Source organism: Palaemon carinicauda, chromosome 18 (genome assembly GCF_036898095.1).
Source record: "Palaemon carinicauda isolate YSFRI2023 chromosome 18, ASM3689809v2, whole genome shotgun sequence".
In the NCBI taxonomy this organism is placed as follows: Eukaryota; Metazoa; Arthropoda; class Malacostraca; order Decapoda; family Palaemonidae; genus Palaemon; species Palaemon carinicauda.
In genome coordinates this window covers 28,304,389-28,320,845 of record NC_090742.1, presented here as the reverse complement: position 1 = coordinate 28,320,845, position 16,457 = coordinate 28,304,389, and the positions used below count along the sequence as shown (strand labels likewise).

The 16,457-nt window shown below is 44.1% G+C and overlaps 1 protein-coding gene across 9 annotated transcripts in view; it reads left to right on the top strand.

Moving 5' to 3' along the window:
* The window catches only part of LOC137657737 (tubulin-specific chaperone C-like), a 129,296-nt gene extending 126,693 nt beyond the window's left edge, over positions 1–2,603 (top strand). For 5 of the 9 annotated variants that reach the window (XM_068392199.1, XM_068392198.1, XM_068392197.1 and 2 more), the window contains one exon: positions 553–2,603. In XM_068392199.1, the coding sequence (XP_068248300.1) occupies positions 840–1,838 (999 nt within the window). In that variant the 5' untranslated portion in view covers positions 553–839 and the 3' untranslated portion in view covers positions 1,839–2,603. The remainder of the gene's footprint in view (positions 1–552) is intronic. The other 4 variants (XR_011047196.1, XR_011047194.1, XR_011047195.1 and 1 more) reach the window with 4 other exon arrangements.
* Positions 2,604–16,457: the final 13,854 nt, after the last annotated feature.

The following is a 16,457-nucleotide window of genomic DNA, read 5'->3' as shown; positions in this document are numbered from 1 at the left end:
GCCACAAATACATTTGGACAATGTTCCCCATGAGGATATAAGTTCTGTGGCAAAGTAAAGTACCATCTAGTCTTCATACAGGCCTAACCTAATGCCTGTGGCATCCCTAAGTATGCACAGAGTATTTGCTTGGCAGGAGTCATCACCTAGCTCCTGTGAAGGACCAAGTGGTCTGACAATTCTGAGGTAAGTTGAGCCAGCCAGGGAGGAGTCTACTATTAAAGAATGATGGTTTGTATTCAATAGAAATAAGTCCCAAATTCTGAAAGTAGATTTTTTTTCTAACTAGACAGAAAAATAAACACACTCGTGTCCTCAACCACTCTTCAAGTCCCAGGACCAATGGTCAAAAGTGCTAGTCTTGCTGATATTAGCCATTAGTTATAACTAGTTAAATTTTTTGGACGTTTAGCTTCATTTAAGTCATATTCCTAGTAAAGGACTTATTTTATATAGTTTGAAAAAATGCAAATTATAAAAATACTTGTGTTAATTACAGTATATATTGTAATGACAAGAATGCTTTGGTTATTTAATTCTCCTTTTTTGCAGGAGTTACCTGAAAGACATGAAGTTGATTTCCACAGCGAGGCCAAGAAACGAAATGCTGCCTTTATGCATATATTGAAAAACGTATCTCAAGGTGACGATCCTCAAACTGCAGCAAAAAAATTGAGAGAATCTGAAAAAATAAGCACAAGCACAGGAAAACCAGAAGTAGCAGTTTCAAAGACTCAGGAATCTTAGCATAGTATTAATACTTATATAAGTGTGTGCATCTGTCTAGCTTTGAATTGCATTAAATATTATAAAGTACCAATAGATCAAACAAAATCATAATGGAAACAAATAAGGAATATACACCTGATCAACTTCTTGAACGTATGAAGCAAAGAACTGATGCCATAGCTCAGAAAGCTGAGCAGCGTCGCACGGAGAAAACTCTTAATGAAGCAGCCTCAGAAAATGTTGATTATTTTTATGATACATTCCAAGGTATGAAAGAGGATTTGGAAATGAAAATCAAACAGGCTGGAGATGTTGAAAAAACTCAGTTGATACCTCACTTGGATAGCTTAGTCAAAGATCTTCAGAAAATTCAACAATTTCATAATGAATCATCAATGTTTTTAGCTTCTTTTCAGATCAAGAAAGCTCAGGAGCATATCAATGAACTGGAAAGTGATATATTTAGAAGAATCCAAGAGCTGCAGCCTAAAAAGAGATTTGGGTTTGGCAAGAAAAATACAGAGAAAAAAGATAAAAGCAAAGAATTGAAACTGGATAAAACAGATTCAGGAGGAGCAAAACTGAAATCTTTGGAAAAGATAATTGAAAGGCAGTTTTATGGTTTTAAAGACTTAAACGATGAAACACTAACAAAATCAGCCTCTGAACTCGAAAATAGACAATTTAACCTTCAGAATTTAAGTCACTGTAAAGTTGTAGCTCTAGGAAATCCCAGTACACTGCAGTTTGCATCCCTCAATGATTGCATTGTAATTGTAGGTCCAACTTCTAGGTCAGCCTTTATAAAGGACTGTGTAAATTGCAAGTTTGTTATTGCATGTCAACAAGTTCGTATTCATAATTCTAAAGATACAGATTTTTACTTGCATGTAACGGGTGCTGCAATCATAGAAAATTGTCATTCTGTTCGCTTTGCACCGTACACTCTAAAATATCCAGAGCTAGGAACCCACTACAAATTTAGTGGTTTAGACTTAGACATTAACCTTTGGGATAAGATTGATGATTTCCATTGGCTTAACAAAAATGAAAAATCACCAAATTGGGATGTTATTCCTGAAAACAGAAGAGAAACAGATTGGTTGTGATACAAATCAAATGGTTTTAGTTACAGATTTGTAGCTGAAGTAGTTTTTTTCATTTTGTTCCTAGTATTGAGTTATATAGCTTATAAATCGCATGCTCTGTAGTTTATAATCTCATGCATTATGAGGGTGCCCAATCACTTGAAGTTTAAGGATAATGCTACTACTATCTCCTGTTTTCTTTAGGAATATTCTATTTGCTAGATTTTTCCATTTGTATTTATTGCCAACTAATAATTTTCATGTAATCAAAGGTTTTCAAAATTGCCTTATTTTAATGAGATGATGAAAAGCACTTTCTAAGGAATGAAATGTTAAAGCAGCTGAAAATTTTTTAGAAGGAAAACAGTTGATGAAATCAAACTCCAAATATAAAAAAAGTTTTTATGAAAGGCTGACTTTAAAAAGTCTTTATATTCTAGAGGTCTGATATCACTGATCAGTTACTAGTGCTTAATATTTGTATATGATATATTAAAGGTACTTTGAATATTAGTATATGATATTGAAGGTACTTTGGATGAATATTTGTATATGATATAATAGGTACTTTTGAATATTTGTATATGATATTAAAGGTACTTTGAATGAATATTTGTATATGATATTAAAGGTACTTTGAATGAATATTTGTATATGATATTAAGGGTACTTTGAATGAAAAAAATCATAAGCCTTTCATGGTTTTTAGACATTGATGCACTTTGTACATTTTAGTCAATAAATATTTGTATATTTGTTAGACAATAAAGATTATCATATGGCTTAGATGTGAAATTTTTTTCTTGGGCCACTTTATATACCATCACTTATCAAAAGGGAAGAGCTTAAACATTGTAACGTGGTAACAATAATAAGGAAAAGACAAATACAATATATTTGTAATAAGGAAAAGACAAATACAATATATGTGTGTATACATCTTCTGATACAGATGGTAAAAGTTCTACATCGTCGTATAAAAGTTGAACTTGGTTGGAAGAATGAAGTTGAAGGTCTGTGAAAGGAGGAGGAAAAACTACAAAATTTATTTTAATTTTTTTCCTAGCCATACAAACCCGAGTCCATTTATGTGGAGTTACTTCTGGTTTCGTTTTCTACGACCAGACAATCAAAAAGAAATTGGTAGATTACATTGTGTAGCATTGCCAGGCAACTGCTGCACATGACTTGTCCCGCTTGTCAAGCGCTTCCTCACAACCCTTATCTGGTTAAAAACTTCCAGGCGGTTGAGGCAGGACCTTTGGTAAATGAATCTTGTTTGTATAGACAGGAAAAATGCATACTGTTTTACATAAAATTTTTATTCCTCGTCACTATGGCGTGGCAATAAAATAATAAAAGACGAGAGGCGGTGAATTAGACGATTTATTGTCCAAGTTAATTTTCACAGTAACATGAGCCGAAATCTTCTTTAAAGCAAGTGAAATAGAACTTTAACTCAGGGAATTACATAAAAGAAGAAATATAAGTGTCTCACTGACTTATAAATTTAAATTACTGGGCCAGTTTATTATAAAGGTAATTAACTTGTACATACATACATATACCAAGGCATTTCCCCCAATTTTGGGGGTTAGCCGACATCAAACAAATGAAACAAAAAAGGGGACCTCTCCTCTCTACGTTCCTCCCAGCCTGAACAAGGGACTCAACCGAGTTCGGCTGGTATTGCTAGGGTGCCACAGCCCACCCTCCCCCATTATCCACCACAGATGAAGCTTCATAACGCTAAATCCCCTACTGCTGCTACCTCCGCGGTCAACCAAGGCACCGGAGGAAGCAGCAGGGCCTACCGGAACTGCGTCACAATCGCTCGCCATTCATTCCTATTTCTAGCTCGCTCTCTTGCCTCTCTCACATCTATCATCCTATCACCCAGAGCTTCCTTCACTTCATCCATCCACCCAAACCTTGGCCTTCCTCTTGTACTTCTACCATCAACTCTTGCATTCATCACCTTCTTTAGCAGAGCCATTTTCCATTCTCTCAACATGGCCAAACCACCTCAACACATTACCATCCACTCTAGCTGCTACCTCATTTCTTACACCCGTTCTCACCCTCACTACAGTACTTCGTTCCTAACCCTGTCTACTCGAGATACACCAGCCATACTCCTTAGACACTTCATCTCAAACATTCAATTTCTGTCTCTCCATTACTTTCATTCCCCACAACTCCGATCCATACATCACAGTTGGTACAATCACCTTCTCATACAGAACTCTCTTTACATTCATGCCCAACCCTCTATTGTTTACTACTCCCTTAACTACCCCCAACACTTTGCATCCTTCATTCACTCTCTGACGTACATCATCTTCCACTCCGCCATTTGCTGCAACAACAGACCCCAAGTACTTAAACTGATCCACCTCCTCAAGTAACTCTCCATTTAACATGACATTCAACCTCACACCACCTTCCTTTCTCGTACATCGCATAACCTTACTCTTGCCCACATTAACTCTCAACTTCCTTCTTTCACATACCCTTCCAAATTGTCACTAATCGGCCAAGCTTCTCTTCTGCATCCGCAACCAGTACAGTATCATCCGCAAACAACAACTGATTTACCTCCCATTCATGGTCATTCTCGTCTACCAGTTTCAGTCCTCATCCCAGCACTCTAGCATTCACCTCTCTCACCACTCCATCAACATACAAGTTTAACAACCACGGCGACATCACATCCCTGTCTCAGCCCCACTCTCGCCGGAAATCAATCGCTCACTTCATTTCCTATCCTAACACATGCTTTACTACCTTTGTAGAAACTTTTCACTGCTTGCAACAACCTTCCACCAACTCCATATAACCTCATCACATTCCACTTTGCTTCCATATCAACTCTATCATAGGCTTTCTCCAGATCCATAAACGCAAGTTACACCTCCTTACCTTTTGCTAAATATTCCTCGCATATCTTCCTAACTGTAAAAATCTGATTCATACAACCCTTACCTCTTCTAAAACCACCCTGTACTTCTAAGATTGCATTCTCTGTTTTATCCTTAATCCTATTAATCAGTACTCTACCATACATTTTTCCAACTATGTACACTCAACAAACTAATACCCCTTGAATTACAATACTCATGCACATCTCCTTACCCTTATATAGTGGTACAATACACGCACAAACCCAATCTACTGGTACCATTGACAACACAAAACACATTAAACAATCTCACCAACCATTCAAGTACAGTCAAACCCCCTTCCTTCAACATCTTGGCTCTCCCACCATCCATACCCGATGCTTTTCCTACTTTCGTTTCATCTAGTGCTCTCCTCACTTCCTCTCTTGTAATCTCTCTCTCATTCTCATCTCCCATCACTGGCACCTCAACACCTGCCACAGCAATTATATCTGCCTCCTCATTATCCTCAACATTCAGTAAACTTTTAAAATATTCCGCCCACCTTTTCCTTGCCGCCTCTCCTTTTAACAACCTTCCATTTCCATCTTTCACTGTCTCTTCAATTCTTGAACCAGTCATCCTTACTCTCTTCACTTCTTTCCAAAACTTCTTCTAATTCTCTTCATTTGAATGACCCAATCCATGACCCCATCTCTGGTCAACTGCCCTCTTTGCCTCACTTACCTTGAGCTTTACTTCCACATTTTACTCTGTATCTTTCATACTTATCTACACTATTACTCTGCAGCCTTTCTTCAAAAGCCCTCTTTTTCTCTTCCACTTTTACCTTCACTCCTTCATTCTACCATTCACTGCCCTTCCTCATGCTGCCTCCAACAAATTTCTTACCACACACATCAGTTGCAATCCCAAAAAATTACTAACTTCCATTCCTCCTCTAAATTACCAGTTTCTCTTACTTTCACTGCATCATATGCCATTTTCAACCTTTCTTGATAAATACTTTTTACCCCCGGTTTTATTAGCTCTTCAACCTTTACTAGCTCCCTTTTACGTCCACCTACTCTATTTCCCCACTCAAAACCTTTTGCTACAACTAATTTTCCTTCCACCAAAAAATGATCAGACATACCGTTAGCCATACCCCTAAACACGGGCACGTCTTTCAATCTTCCAAACATTCTTTTAGTTATCAACACACAATCCATTAATGCCCTTTCTACTACTCTTCCATTTGCCACTCTTACCCATGTATACTTGTTTTTATCTTTCTTTTTGAAAAAAACTAGAACTTATTACCATCTCTTGCTCAACACATATCTACCAGTCTCTCACCACTCTCATTTTCACTTGGTACGCCATACTTCCCAATGACACCTTCTACCTCTTCAGCGCCCACTCAAGCATTTAAGTCACCCATGACAACTACATAATTCCTTCTACCCAGTCCTTCTACACACCTAGTTAATTCATTCCAGAACTCATTCCGCTCTTCTTCACTTTTCTCACAACCTGGCCCATACGCACTTGTAAAAGGACAATTGTTCCGTAACCGAAATACAAACCACGCTATTTACATTGGGTTTACCTTTTAGCGCGGCTGAAATGGCGAGCCATTAGAATTTAACGAGGGTGTATTACCCCCGCGCTAGTTAGCGGGGGGGGGGGGGAGGGGAGTGGTAGCTAGCTACAGCTCCCCCCCCTCACTCACCGGTGAAGCTCACTTTCACTTTTGGCTCGGACTGGGACAGACGTCTCTGTCTTTGTCCTCGCATGGCAGCCATTGTTTGTTTTGTCTTTACTTAATCACTTACTTTTCTTTTACTCAATATATATGTAAACATTTTTTCATGTTTATATATATATTTGAGTATAGAAATCAGTAAGTTTCCTTTTCAGAGTTGTGTGTGTAGTGAACGATATCTCCGTGGAGCCCTCGGCAGTTTAGGCCACCACGGTGTAATGTTATGGGTTGCGATCGAGTTTGACTTCGGTCTTTCTCTCTCTCTCTCTTGAGGTCGTTCACCCTTTTACTACGTTTACTACGCCTTTTTGTAGCTTCCTTCCCGTGTGGGGGGGTTGCTACGCCGTACGTTTTGTCTCAATTAGTTTATGAATGTAATTGTATTTTTGGGCTCAAGCCATGACGTCCTGATGGAAGGTTCCTTCTGTAGCTTCCTTGGGTATATTTAACTACAAGGATATTCCCAGAGAATTAAACCACAGGTTATCACAGAATTCTAACTTCTGGTGCGAGTACCCTAAAGGTTTCCCTCTAGGATATCGTATATCAACAGGGGACGTATGTATTAACACGCCACATAGCTATCTGCACCCCATATAGAGTTAACACTTCGATATGGAAAGGTGGAGAATAACTGGGGAGCCGTTCCACAGTTACAGTCATCCGTGGCTGCTTTTGGTACTCGAAACGTAAACAAACGGGCGCCATTGCTAAATGACGTCACGTCCGTCCTCATCCTGATGCCAGCTCCTTGCTAATCTCCATGATACAGCAGGACAGGGCGGGGCCTGAAAGGCTGGACTAGAATAGACGGGAGGGTCCATCAGGACGTCATGGCTATCTCACCCAAAAATAGATTTTTCGCTTCGCTCAAAATCCGTTTTTTGGGCTCAAGCCATGACGTCCTGATGGAAGTGTACCAGAGAATTAATGTATCGTGGAAAATTTCCTCTTTTTTAAAGTAAGTGCCAAGGGCTCCAAATAGAGGTATGTAAGGTGACCTCGGTAGAGGTTCCGTGGGGATCCAGCTTCCTGCCCCCCTGGCAGAGAAGTCCTGGCGGATTATACCAAAATCCGAAGTGGTCATCGAAGGGCTACTCACCCTGCGCAGAGTTCGTGTAGGACTCGGAGACAAGACAGAAGGTTAATATTCGGGTAGGAATATTCTCAAGTGTAGACAAGTGATAATAAATCACTATACTCCATGGATTAGAGATCAATCTGGTCTCGAAGGCAGGACGAAGGTAAGTATTCAAGTAGGAATATTACACAGCATGGGTGAGTATATAATACAGACAATTTATATTATTCTTCTCATTCCAAAGGAATGGGGTAAATGAAACTATGACAATCATGTATTTCATAATGGTAATAGGAGCGAAGAGAGACGCACAAGTAATAAAATAGACATTTTATTTCATAAATTGCAGGTTATAGTAATAATAATTGCAATAAAAGGTGTAAAGTTAATTTACAATAATAAGAATAATGTACATAGAAAATAAAAGACTTCAATCTTGAATCTGAAAGAAATTCAACATTTTAGCAACACAAGTTCCGGAGGAACGTCAGTCTTTATCAAAGAAAAAACACATCATGCCCTAAGGCATGTGGCACTCATGTGAAGTCTATGACATTTCACCTTGATAAGAACAGTCTGTTAGAAACACTAAGTGTCCATGAAATCACTATGTATCACACAAGGGTCAACACAGGCACCCGTAGAGTTAAAGTCCCAAGTAACTCGCTGTTCTATGCAGAGTTAAACGGCAGGTTTCATAACACTACCTGCGGCTACCACGAAATGTTTAACTTCATGCACTTGCTTTGCGTAGTGCTTGAAGAAAATGCGCGACGATTTCCACCCTGTGAAGCTCTTGAGGCTTTCGAAATCCATACTCTGGAAGAAATTCAGAGAAGACGCGACTTTTCTAGGATCATGACCTGCGGGTGTACTGTCAGGATCCGCTCTGCGAATGAAGTACTGTAAGTGATTTTCGCTCTTAGTTGTTTCAGTGACAGGTCGTTACCCGATGTTTCTCCTTTGAAGGGTTGACCTCCACCGAAGTCTGAAGTTCTTCGAAGATAGACCTTGAGACTCTCCACTGGACATAGAGAGACATCTTCCTTCAGAGGGCAGATTCTCCAGGGGCCCCATCTCTTGGTGGGTAATTCATTTTTTGCGAGAAACGTCAGATCAGGGAAGAGGGTAAGTTCTGCTGTATCTGTGAACAGGATATGACCCTCGTCTCTTGATAATGCCACTATTTCGCTGACTCGGGCTCCCGAGGCGAGAGCAAAAAGGAAGATAACTTTTTGAGTCAGGTCCTTGAGAGGGCACGAATCGTTGTCCAGGTTAGAGGCAAAATGGAGCACCTTGTCCAGGGACCAGGAGATAGGTTTTAGCGGAGGTGCTGGGCGTAGTCTAGCGCATGCCTTTGGTAGTTTATTGAAGATATCGCTGGACAGATCAATCTGGAAAGCATACAGTAGTGGTCTAGTCAAAGCCGATTTGCAGGTAGAAATCGTGTTGGCTGCTAAGCCTTGTCCATGAAGGTGAATGAAGAGGGACATGCAAAAATCAATGGTGATTTCCGTAGGATTTTTTGCTTTGACGAACGAGACCCACTTTCTCCAGGAGGATTCGTATTGCCGTCGTGTGGATTCGGTCTTGTATTCCTCGAGGAAGTCTAGACTTTTCTTCGAGATCCTAAACCTTTTCTTTGCGGCTAGGGAGAGAAAATCATGAGATGAAGGTCCCTGACTTTCAGTGATGAAGCGAAGACAGTCGACTTCTGTACTTGCTGAGAGAGAACTAGGCCCGGGAGGGGGATCAGCGTGGGCTGCAGCTCCAGGACCAGAGGGTACCAATTGCTCCGGGGCCACTTGGGAGCCACTAGGGCCGCTGTCCCTTTGAAGGTTCTCAGTTTGGAGAGGACTTTCAGCAGAAGGTTGGGGAGAGGGAACAGGTATATCCTGGACCATCTGTTCCAATCCAGTGACATGGCATCCACTGCTTCTGCCTTGGGGTCCTCGTACGGGGCCACATATCGAGGAAGTTGATTGTTGTCGCTCGTTGCGAAGAGATCGATCTGAAGTTCCGGGACTTGGCGAGAGATGAAGGAGAATGATCTTGCGTCTAGAGACCATTCCGACTCTATTGGGTTTGTCCGTGACAGAGCGTCCGCCGTCACGTTGCGGAATCCTTGTAGGTGAACTGCAGACAGGTGCCATTTCTTCTTTTCTGCCAGACGGAAGATTGGAAGAAGTACCTGATTTATCTGGGGCGATCTCCAGCCCTGACGATTGAGACATCTGACTACCACCGAGTTGTCCAGAGTCAGACGGATGTGGATCGAGGGAGGCGGAGAGAGTTTCTTCAGGGTGAGAAGGAACGCCATGGCCTCCAAGATGTTGATGTGAAACGTCTTGAATGGGGAGACCATGTTCCTTGAACCTGTCGTTGGTGGGAGTGACCTCCCCAACCCTCCAGTGAAGCGTCTGTGTGGATGTTGAGCGATGGAGGTGGGTGTTGAAGAGGAATGGACCTTTTCAGGGCCTTTGCTTCCGGCCACGGCTTTAAGAGTAACCGAAGTCTGTTTGGGAGCCGTCTCTTGAGGTCTCTTCGAGCGATGGATGCAGAACGTCTCCAGACTCCCGCGGCATCCTTGAGCTGTGCGCGAAGCACTGGGTTTGTCACAGAGGCGAACTGTAGAGAGCCTAGAACTTGTTCCTGCTGTCGTCTTGAGATCAGTTTGGATTTCAGCAGTTTTATGACAGACCCTGCTATTTCCTTCCTTTTCTTCTGCGGGATGGAAAGGCGGCGTGACTGAAGATCACAATGGATTCCCAACCAATGGAACTTCTGAGCTGGAGAGAGGCGAGATTTCTCGGCGTTTATCTTAAATCCCAGATGTTCTAGGAACTGGGCGACTTTGTTGCAGGATCGTACACAATCTTCGGGCGATGTCGCCCAGACCAGCCAGTCGTCTAGGTAAGCCATCACTTGGACGCCGCGAAGACGGAGCTGTTGGACGATGGCGTCTGCCAGCTTGGTGAAGATCCGTGGGGCCACGTTGAGCCCGAAGGGCATGGCCCTGAAGGCGTAACTTTTCCTTTGGAGTCAAAATCCTAGGTAGGAGGAAGCGTGATGGTTCATTGGAACGTGCCAGTAGGCATCCGCCAGGTCTATGGAGACCGTGTAGGCCCCTTGAGGCAGGAGGGTCCTTATTTGTTGAAGAGTCAGCATCTTGAACTTCTTGTTCGCAATGAACTTGTTGAGGGGGGATAAGTCTAGAATGACTCTGAGTTTGTCGGAGTCCTTCTTGGGGACACAAAATAGTCTCCCTTGGAACCTGGTTGACTTTACCCTCCTGATCACCTTCTTGTTCAAGAGTTCCAGGACGTACTCTTCCAGGAGGGGGGTTGACTGTTGGAAGAATTGCTGGAAGGCTGGGGGTTGTTGTGTCCAGCTCCAGCCTAGTCCCTTCTTGACGATGCTGTGTGCCCAGGGATCGAAGGTCCAACGATCCTGGAATTGGCGGAGTCTTCCTCCCACCAGAAGCACTTCATTGCTTCTGGTTTCCCGAGGGTTTGCCACCTCGGCCGCTAGCTCCCCTTCCTCCTCTGCCTCTGGAGGGGCGGCGAGACGAATCTCTGCCGGAACCTCTGTTTGAGCCTCTACCTCTGGGACGAAAGGTAGTGGTGTGCTGCTCAAATGCAGGGGTGAAGACCGGTGACTGCGATACCACCGGTTGGGTGACCAGCTGAAAGGTCTGTTGTGGCTGAGCTGCCACTTGGGGAGTAGCGGAACCCGGAAACTGCCGTTTCTGTTGACGTTGCTGGGGTTTGGGCTTTTGAGGTTTCCTCTTAGGTTGAGGGCCATCGTCCTGAGAGGATTTCCTTTTCTTCGACATGCCCCACTTATGGAGAAGGTTCCTGTTCTCCGTGGCGGCCTTGTCAGCGATCTCTTTCACCAAGGAGGATGGAAAGAGGTATTTACCCCAGATATTGGAGGAAATCAGCCTCCGGGGTTTGTGTTTCACCGTCGCGTTCGCGAACACGAATTCACGACAGGCTCTGCGAGCCCTAGTGAAGCTGTACAGGTCCTTCATTACCGTTGCCAAATGCGTTTTGGCTAGGACCATGTAGAAGTCCGGGATTCTAGTGTCTCCGGCCATGACTTCAAGCTGTACCTGGAGGGACAGCGATGCGGCAAGCCTCTCCTTCGTATCTTGTTCCTTACGAAGGAGGTGATCATTGAGCTTTGGGAGGTCCTCATTAAACTGACGACCGGCAACGTCAGGCTCTAACTTCCCCACTGTGAATGTTGACTGGACGTCTTTCCAGTGTCTATCATCAGGGGGAACAGTAAGGGAGAAGGGTCTGCACTCCTCCAGTACAGGGCGAGGTTTCCCTTCTTCCACTGCTTTCAATACCGCAGTGAAGGCCTTTTCTATAAAGGGGAAGGTCGCATTGTTCGGCGCAACAAAGGTTGGGTGCTTTTTGCTAAGCGCCGGCATCTTGGAATTGGTGAAGCCCCTACTCTTCACCGTATTGGCTAGCATAGCCTGGGCCTTCGTGAGATCGAACACAATTACCTCCTTCGGTTCGGTCTCTTCTTTAGAGGCGGGTTCGGACCTGAGCCGGACGTAACAGTCCAGATAAGCCTCGAAATTCGGGAAGAATTCCACTTCTTCCAACACAATCGAGCCGACCTTCTCACTGATGAAGATCTTGCCAGTGGTGATCGGCATGTGCTCGGCATACCTCCATGGGTTAGTATCCGAGCAAGCAGGGAGGTCCTTAACCGAAATCCGTTTCGGTTGTTTAAAACTTCCTAAGTTAGACCTGAATAGCTCATGGGTCTCGCGAAGTTTTTTATCCATGAGGGCTTCAAGCATCTTGAAGACCTCCCGAGTGCCTGATGGGAGAGGATCCGGGGTGGCATTAGTCGAAGGAACGGATTCCTCGGTCGGTGTAGGAGTCGGTGCGGGGGTAGGAGTGGGAGCGACCTCATGCTCCGAATCAGGGTATTCCACCTGATCTTCCTCATAGTCGAGCTCCTCGCCCATGAGGTTCCTCTCTGTTCCTTCCGAAACTTCCGACATACGTTCTGCATTGTCAGAATCTAGACGGCACTCATGCATGGACTGGGCCATAACAATATCAGGTTCCACCACTATCTGGACGGTGGGAATCTGATCACTGGGGACCACTGAGTCTTTTGATGCCTTCGGAAACAGCAAGGCCCTCAAATCTTCGGTGGCGAGATACGGTCAGGTGGCGTTCTTCTGGAAGCCACGCACCCACTTGCGTAGCTTCTCCCGAGCGTTGTCCCTTGCCTCCGCTGAAGGAGGATCGTCGAACGCTTCGACCAGACGACTCTTGCAGACTGTACAGTGCTGCGGGTCCCAGAATTTTAGGTTGCCTTTCTTGGCGGCGCAGGGGGCGTGGGTCCGACACGCCTTGTGCCCGTAGAAGTCCGGGCGTTTCACTCCACAGAAGTTGCTTTCGCACTTCATATACTCCTCATGTAAAAGAAAGAGATCATGAGTACATGGAAGGCATAAGAATGACTTACATTACTCTAAGATTAAGATTAAGTAATCAAAATTTTATTTAACATTAAATAATTCATAAGTATTATAATGTTTGAGGGTAGAGAGCGGGAAAGGAAGTAGATAGACACATACTTGTGAATCCCGCCCAGTCGGTTACCGTAACCTTATCGTTAGGCAATTTCTTTTGTGGCCGAAGGACACAAAACGGAAATCCATGTAGATAAACCATGGTGAGTAGAAGCTAAGCCTCTAACAGAAATTGCCTGCGAGGTGTATCAGGGACTGAGACCACTCTAAGATTAAGATTAAGTAATCAAAATTTTATTTAACATTAAATAATTCATAAGTATTATAATGTTTGAGGGTAGAGAGCGGGAAAGGAAGTAGATAGACACATACTTGTGAATCCCGCCCAGTCGGTTACCGTAACCTTATCGTTAGGCAATTTCTTTTGTGGCCGAAGGACACAAAACGGAAATCCATGTGGATAAACCATGGTGAGTAGAAGCTAAGCCTCTAACAGAAATTGCCTGCGAGGTGTATCAGGGACTGAGACCACTCAGTTCCCTGGGGTAGAAGGGTAATAGGAGACCCCGTATTAGGTATAGGCTCCGGCAAACGGCCGTGCTAAGACACACAGAGTATGCTGGAATATTGTAATGTGCAAGAAGACAGCACAGCCACAAATTTAGATGGTAAGACAATACCTATATACAGAAGTGGCTAAGCCATCTGGCTGCAGTGTGAGGACTGTCGGCAGATATGAGAAGGGGTGCATGTCCCTTGGCGTCTCCGGAGGGTGCTGGCAGGCCGACGGCACGCCGGAGCCGATCCAGCTGGGTGGAAGACATCAAGACAGACACATTGAGTATCTAAGCATAATACCATCGGGTCGCCGGCGGGAGGCGGCTCCGGCAGCCGAAGGCTGACGGCTTGGTGAGCTTGGACCAGTTCATAAGATAATTATGTATATGGCAGTATACCCAGACCGCCGGCAATCAATGCCGGCACGCCGGTGGCCGGCCCCGAAGGTCGGCCAGCTGAAACTAGGTAAAGGGAGGGGTGGGACATCGGCTGTATGCCGGCGGTAGGCGGAAGTCTCCGGCACACAGAAGGCTGACGACTTAGAGGAGGGGGGGGGGAAATCTTATGAAAGAGTGTCACCAGAGGTAAGGCAGTATCGCCGGCAGTAGAGGCGGCAAGGGACCGGCACCATGATAGAAGGAGAGACAGGTAAGGGGGGGATTGGAGGGGTAAGACCACATACCCCTCCGGCATCCCTCCGGAGAGAATGCACTCATGAAAGGAGTAGGTACTCCTAGCATCCAATGGCAGGGGGCCGGCAGTCGGCCGGGTGCCTGGGGTAACCCAAGGGAGGGTTAGAGTACACTCAAGAGGGGGAACCCCCTGCTGGACAAACTGCTGCCAGTGGCTACCCCCATAGAACGCTATGAAGGGTATGTGTACCAGAGCGGCCAGCTCAGCAGGAGAGCAAGATAGCCCTATCACTCCACCCAAGGGAGGAGTGGTACGACTAGGGACAGATGTGTATAGGCAAGCCTACACCAAAGGGATAGGTGGGGAGGGAGAATAAGAGGGGTCTTTCATAGAGGAGGCTCTGTACAAGAACGGCCACCAAGGATAGTGAGAACGCTCCCTAGCCTAGGATAGGTAACCAGAATGAGATTGGTACAAGGGTACCGTCTCAAACTATAAAAGTACAGAACTAGCCCCCCCCAAAGCCTAACCTAGATAAGGAGTGTTAATTCCCAGGCTAGGTAGGCTGAAAGACACATCGCAAGTTGCAGGAAGGGATGAGTAACCCAACCGGATGCAACTGTGGAAGGGCAGAGCCGTTCCTCTTTCTCGGTCGTAACCCTAAGGGGGGATCGTTCCCTTAGGGTAGACAGAGAAGCGATAAATACTCTGATTGTGGACAAGATTCCCCTATATAGAAGGGGAAGCATGGCCACACAGAGGGAATGCCCGCAGGCAGGGGATTGAGGGAGCATATAGGGGTTCCTACATTTAGGTTAGGTTAGAAAGGAACGCAATCAAACCGATCCCCTATATGGTCCCTGAAGGCGAAAACACTTACATCACAGTTAACAGTATGATAAATAATGCCACAATCTTCATAATTTAACCTAGGATCACTGGAATATATCATGCATGAACACAAGTGCTAGGCTATCTAGCCTAGGGGCTAAGCTAGCGATCTAGTATGGGGTCGAACGACGACCGAGTAGTAGAGCGTTAAAACACGATATACGTAGTTCCTAGCTATGAAGACTAAATAACTAACAATATCAATTAGTTAAGAGGCCGGATAAAGCTGTTCTGGCTAGCTAAATAAGGCATGCAAAAGAACAGCGACGCCATAAAATGGCGCGTCCGGTAGCGGCACAGCTCTGCCACAAAACACAATATTTTAGGAAAAGTAGAAGTTACTTTACGGCTAGAGCTTATTTAAACAATACTGGGACCTGGTACTCAACTTTCCAGAAGAAGGCGAGGCTGAAGGTAAAGACATAACGGCGATGTAAGTCGATGAAAATCGCACAAGGGGAAATCCGTCTAGAGCAAGGCGCTACAAGCAGAAGGATGAGGAAACCAGAAGTTAGAATTCTGTGATAACCTGTGGTTTAATTCTCTGGGAATATCCTTGTAGTTAAATATACCCAAGGAAGCTACCGAAGGAACCTTCCATCAGGACTCTATGGCTATGTCACCCAAAAATAGATTTTTCGCTTCGCTCAAAATCCGTTTTGTTAATTTTTCAGCTTTGTAGAACGATTCCTTTGACACCTCGCTGAAATATACAAAGTGAGTATACTCACGGTCTATGCAATGCAGTGTAATGGAGGTTGTTAATTTATATGAACGCGTTCGAGTTTATATAGGAAAACAAGATATATCCCATTGCTCCCTCGCAGAAAGCAATGGGGATGTGGACAGTACAGTAATGCCTCACAACACGAAATTAAATGGTTCCGTAAGGGCTTTCGTAAAGTTATTTTTTCGTGTTGCGAGTCGCCTTTTACATGTAATAGCCTAATTAGTTTTAGACCCTAGAAAAACACCACATTAAATTATTATAAAAAGGATATGCACCACTGAAATGTACTAAATGTATGAAAAGTACTGTATTTTGATCATTTAATAATAGATTAACATTGATAATAAGTAAAAGAAGTGTTTAATTAGAGCAAACAGTAAAAATACAGTAACAAAAATGTGGAACCTTACCTTTGGATTGAGGCGACGTCCAAGAGCGAACTGCAGGGCGGTAGAGGAGAATGAAAACGGCAGAAAACGTTTACAAGTGGCAGAAAATGTAAACATTCAACTTCACAAAACAGGTTTATAAATGAGAGAAAACATTAACACTTAATATTTCCCGCCATTTGCAAATGTGCGTCATAAA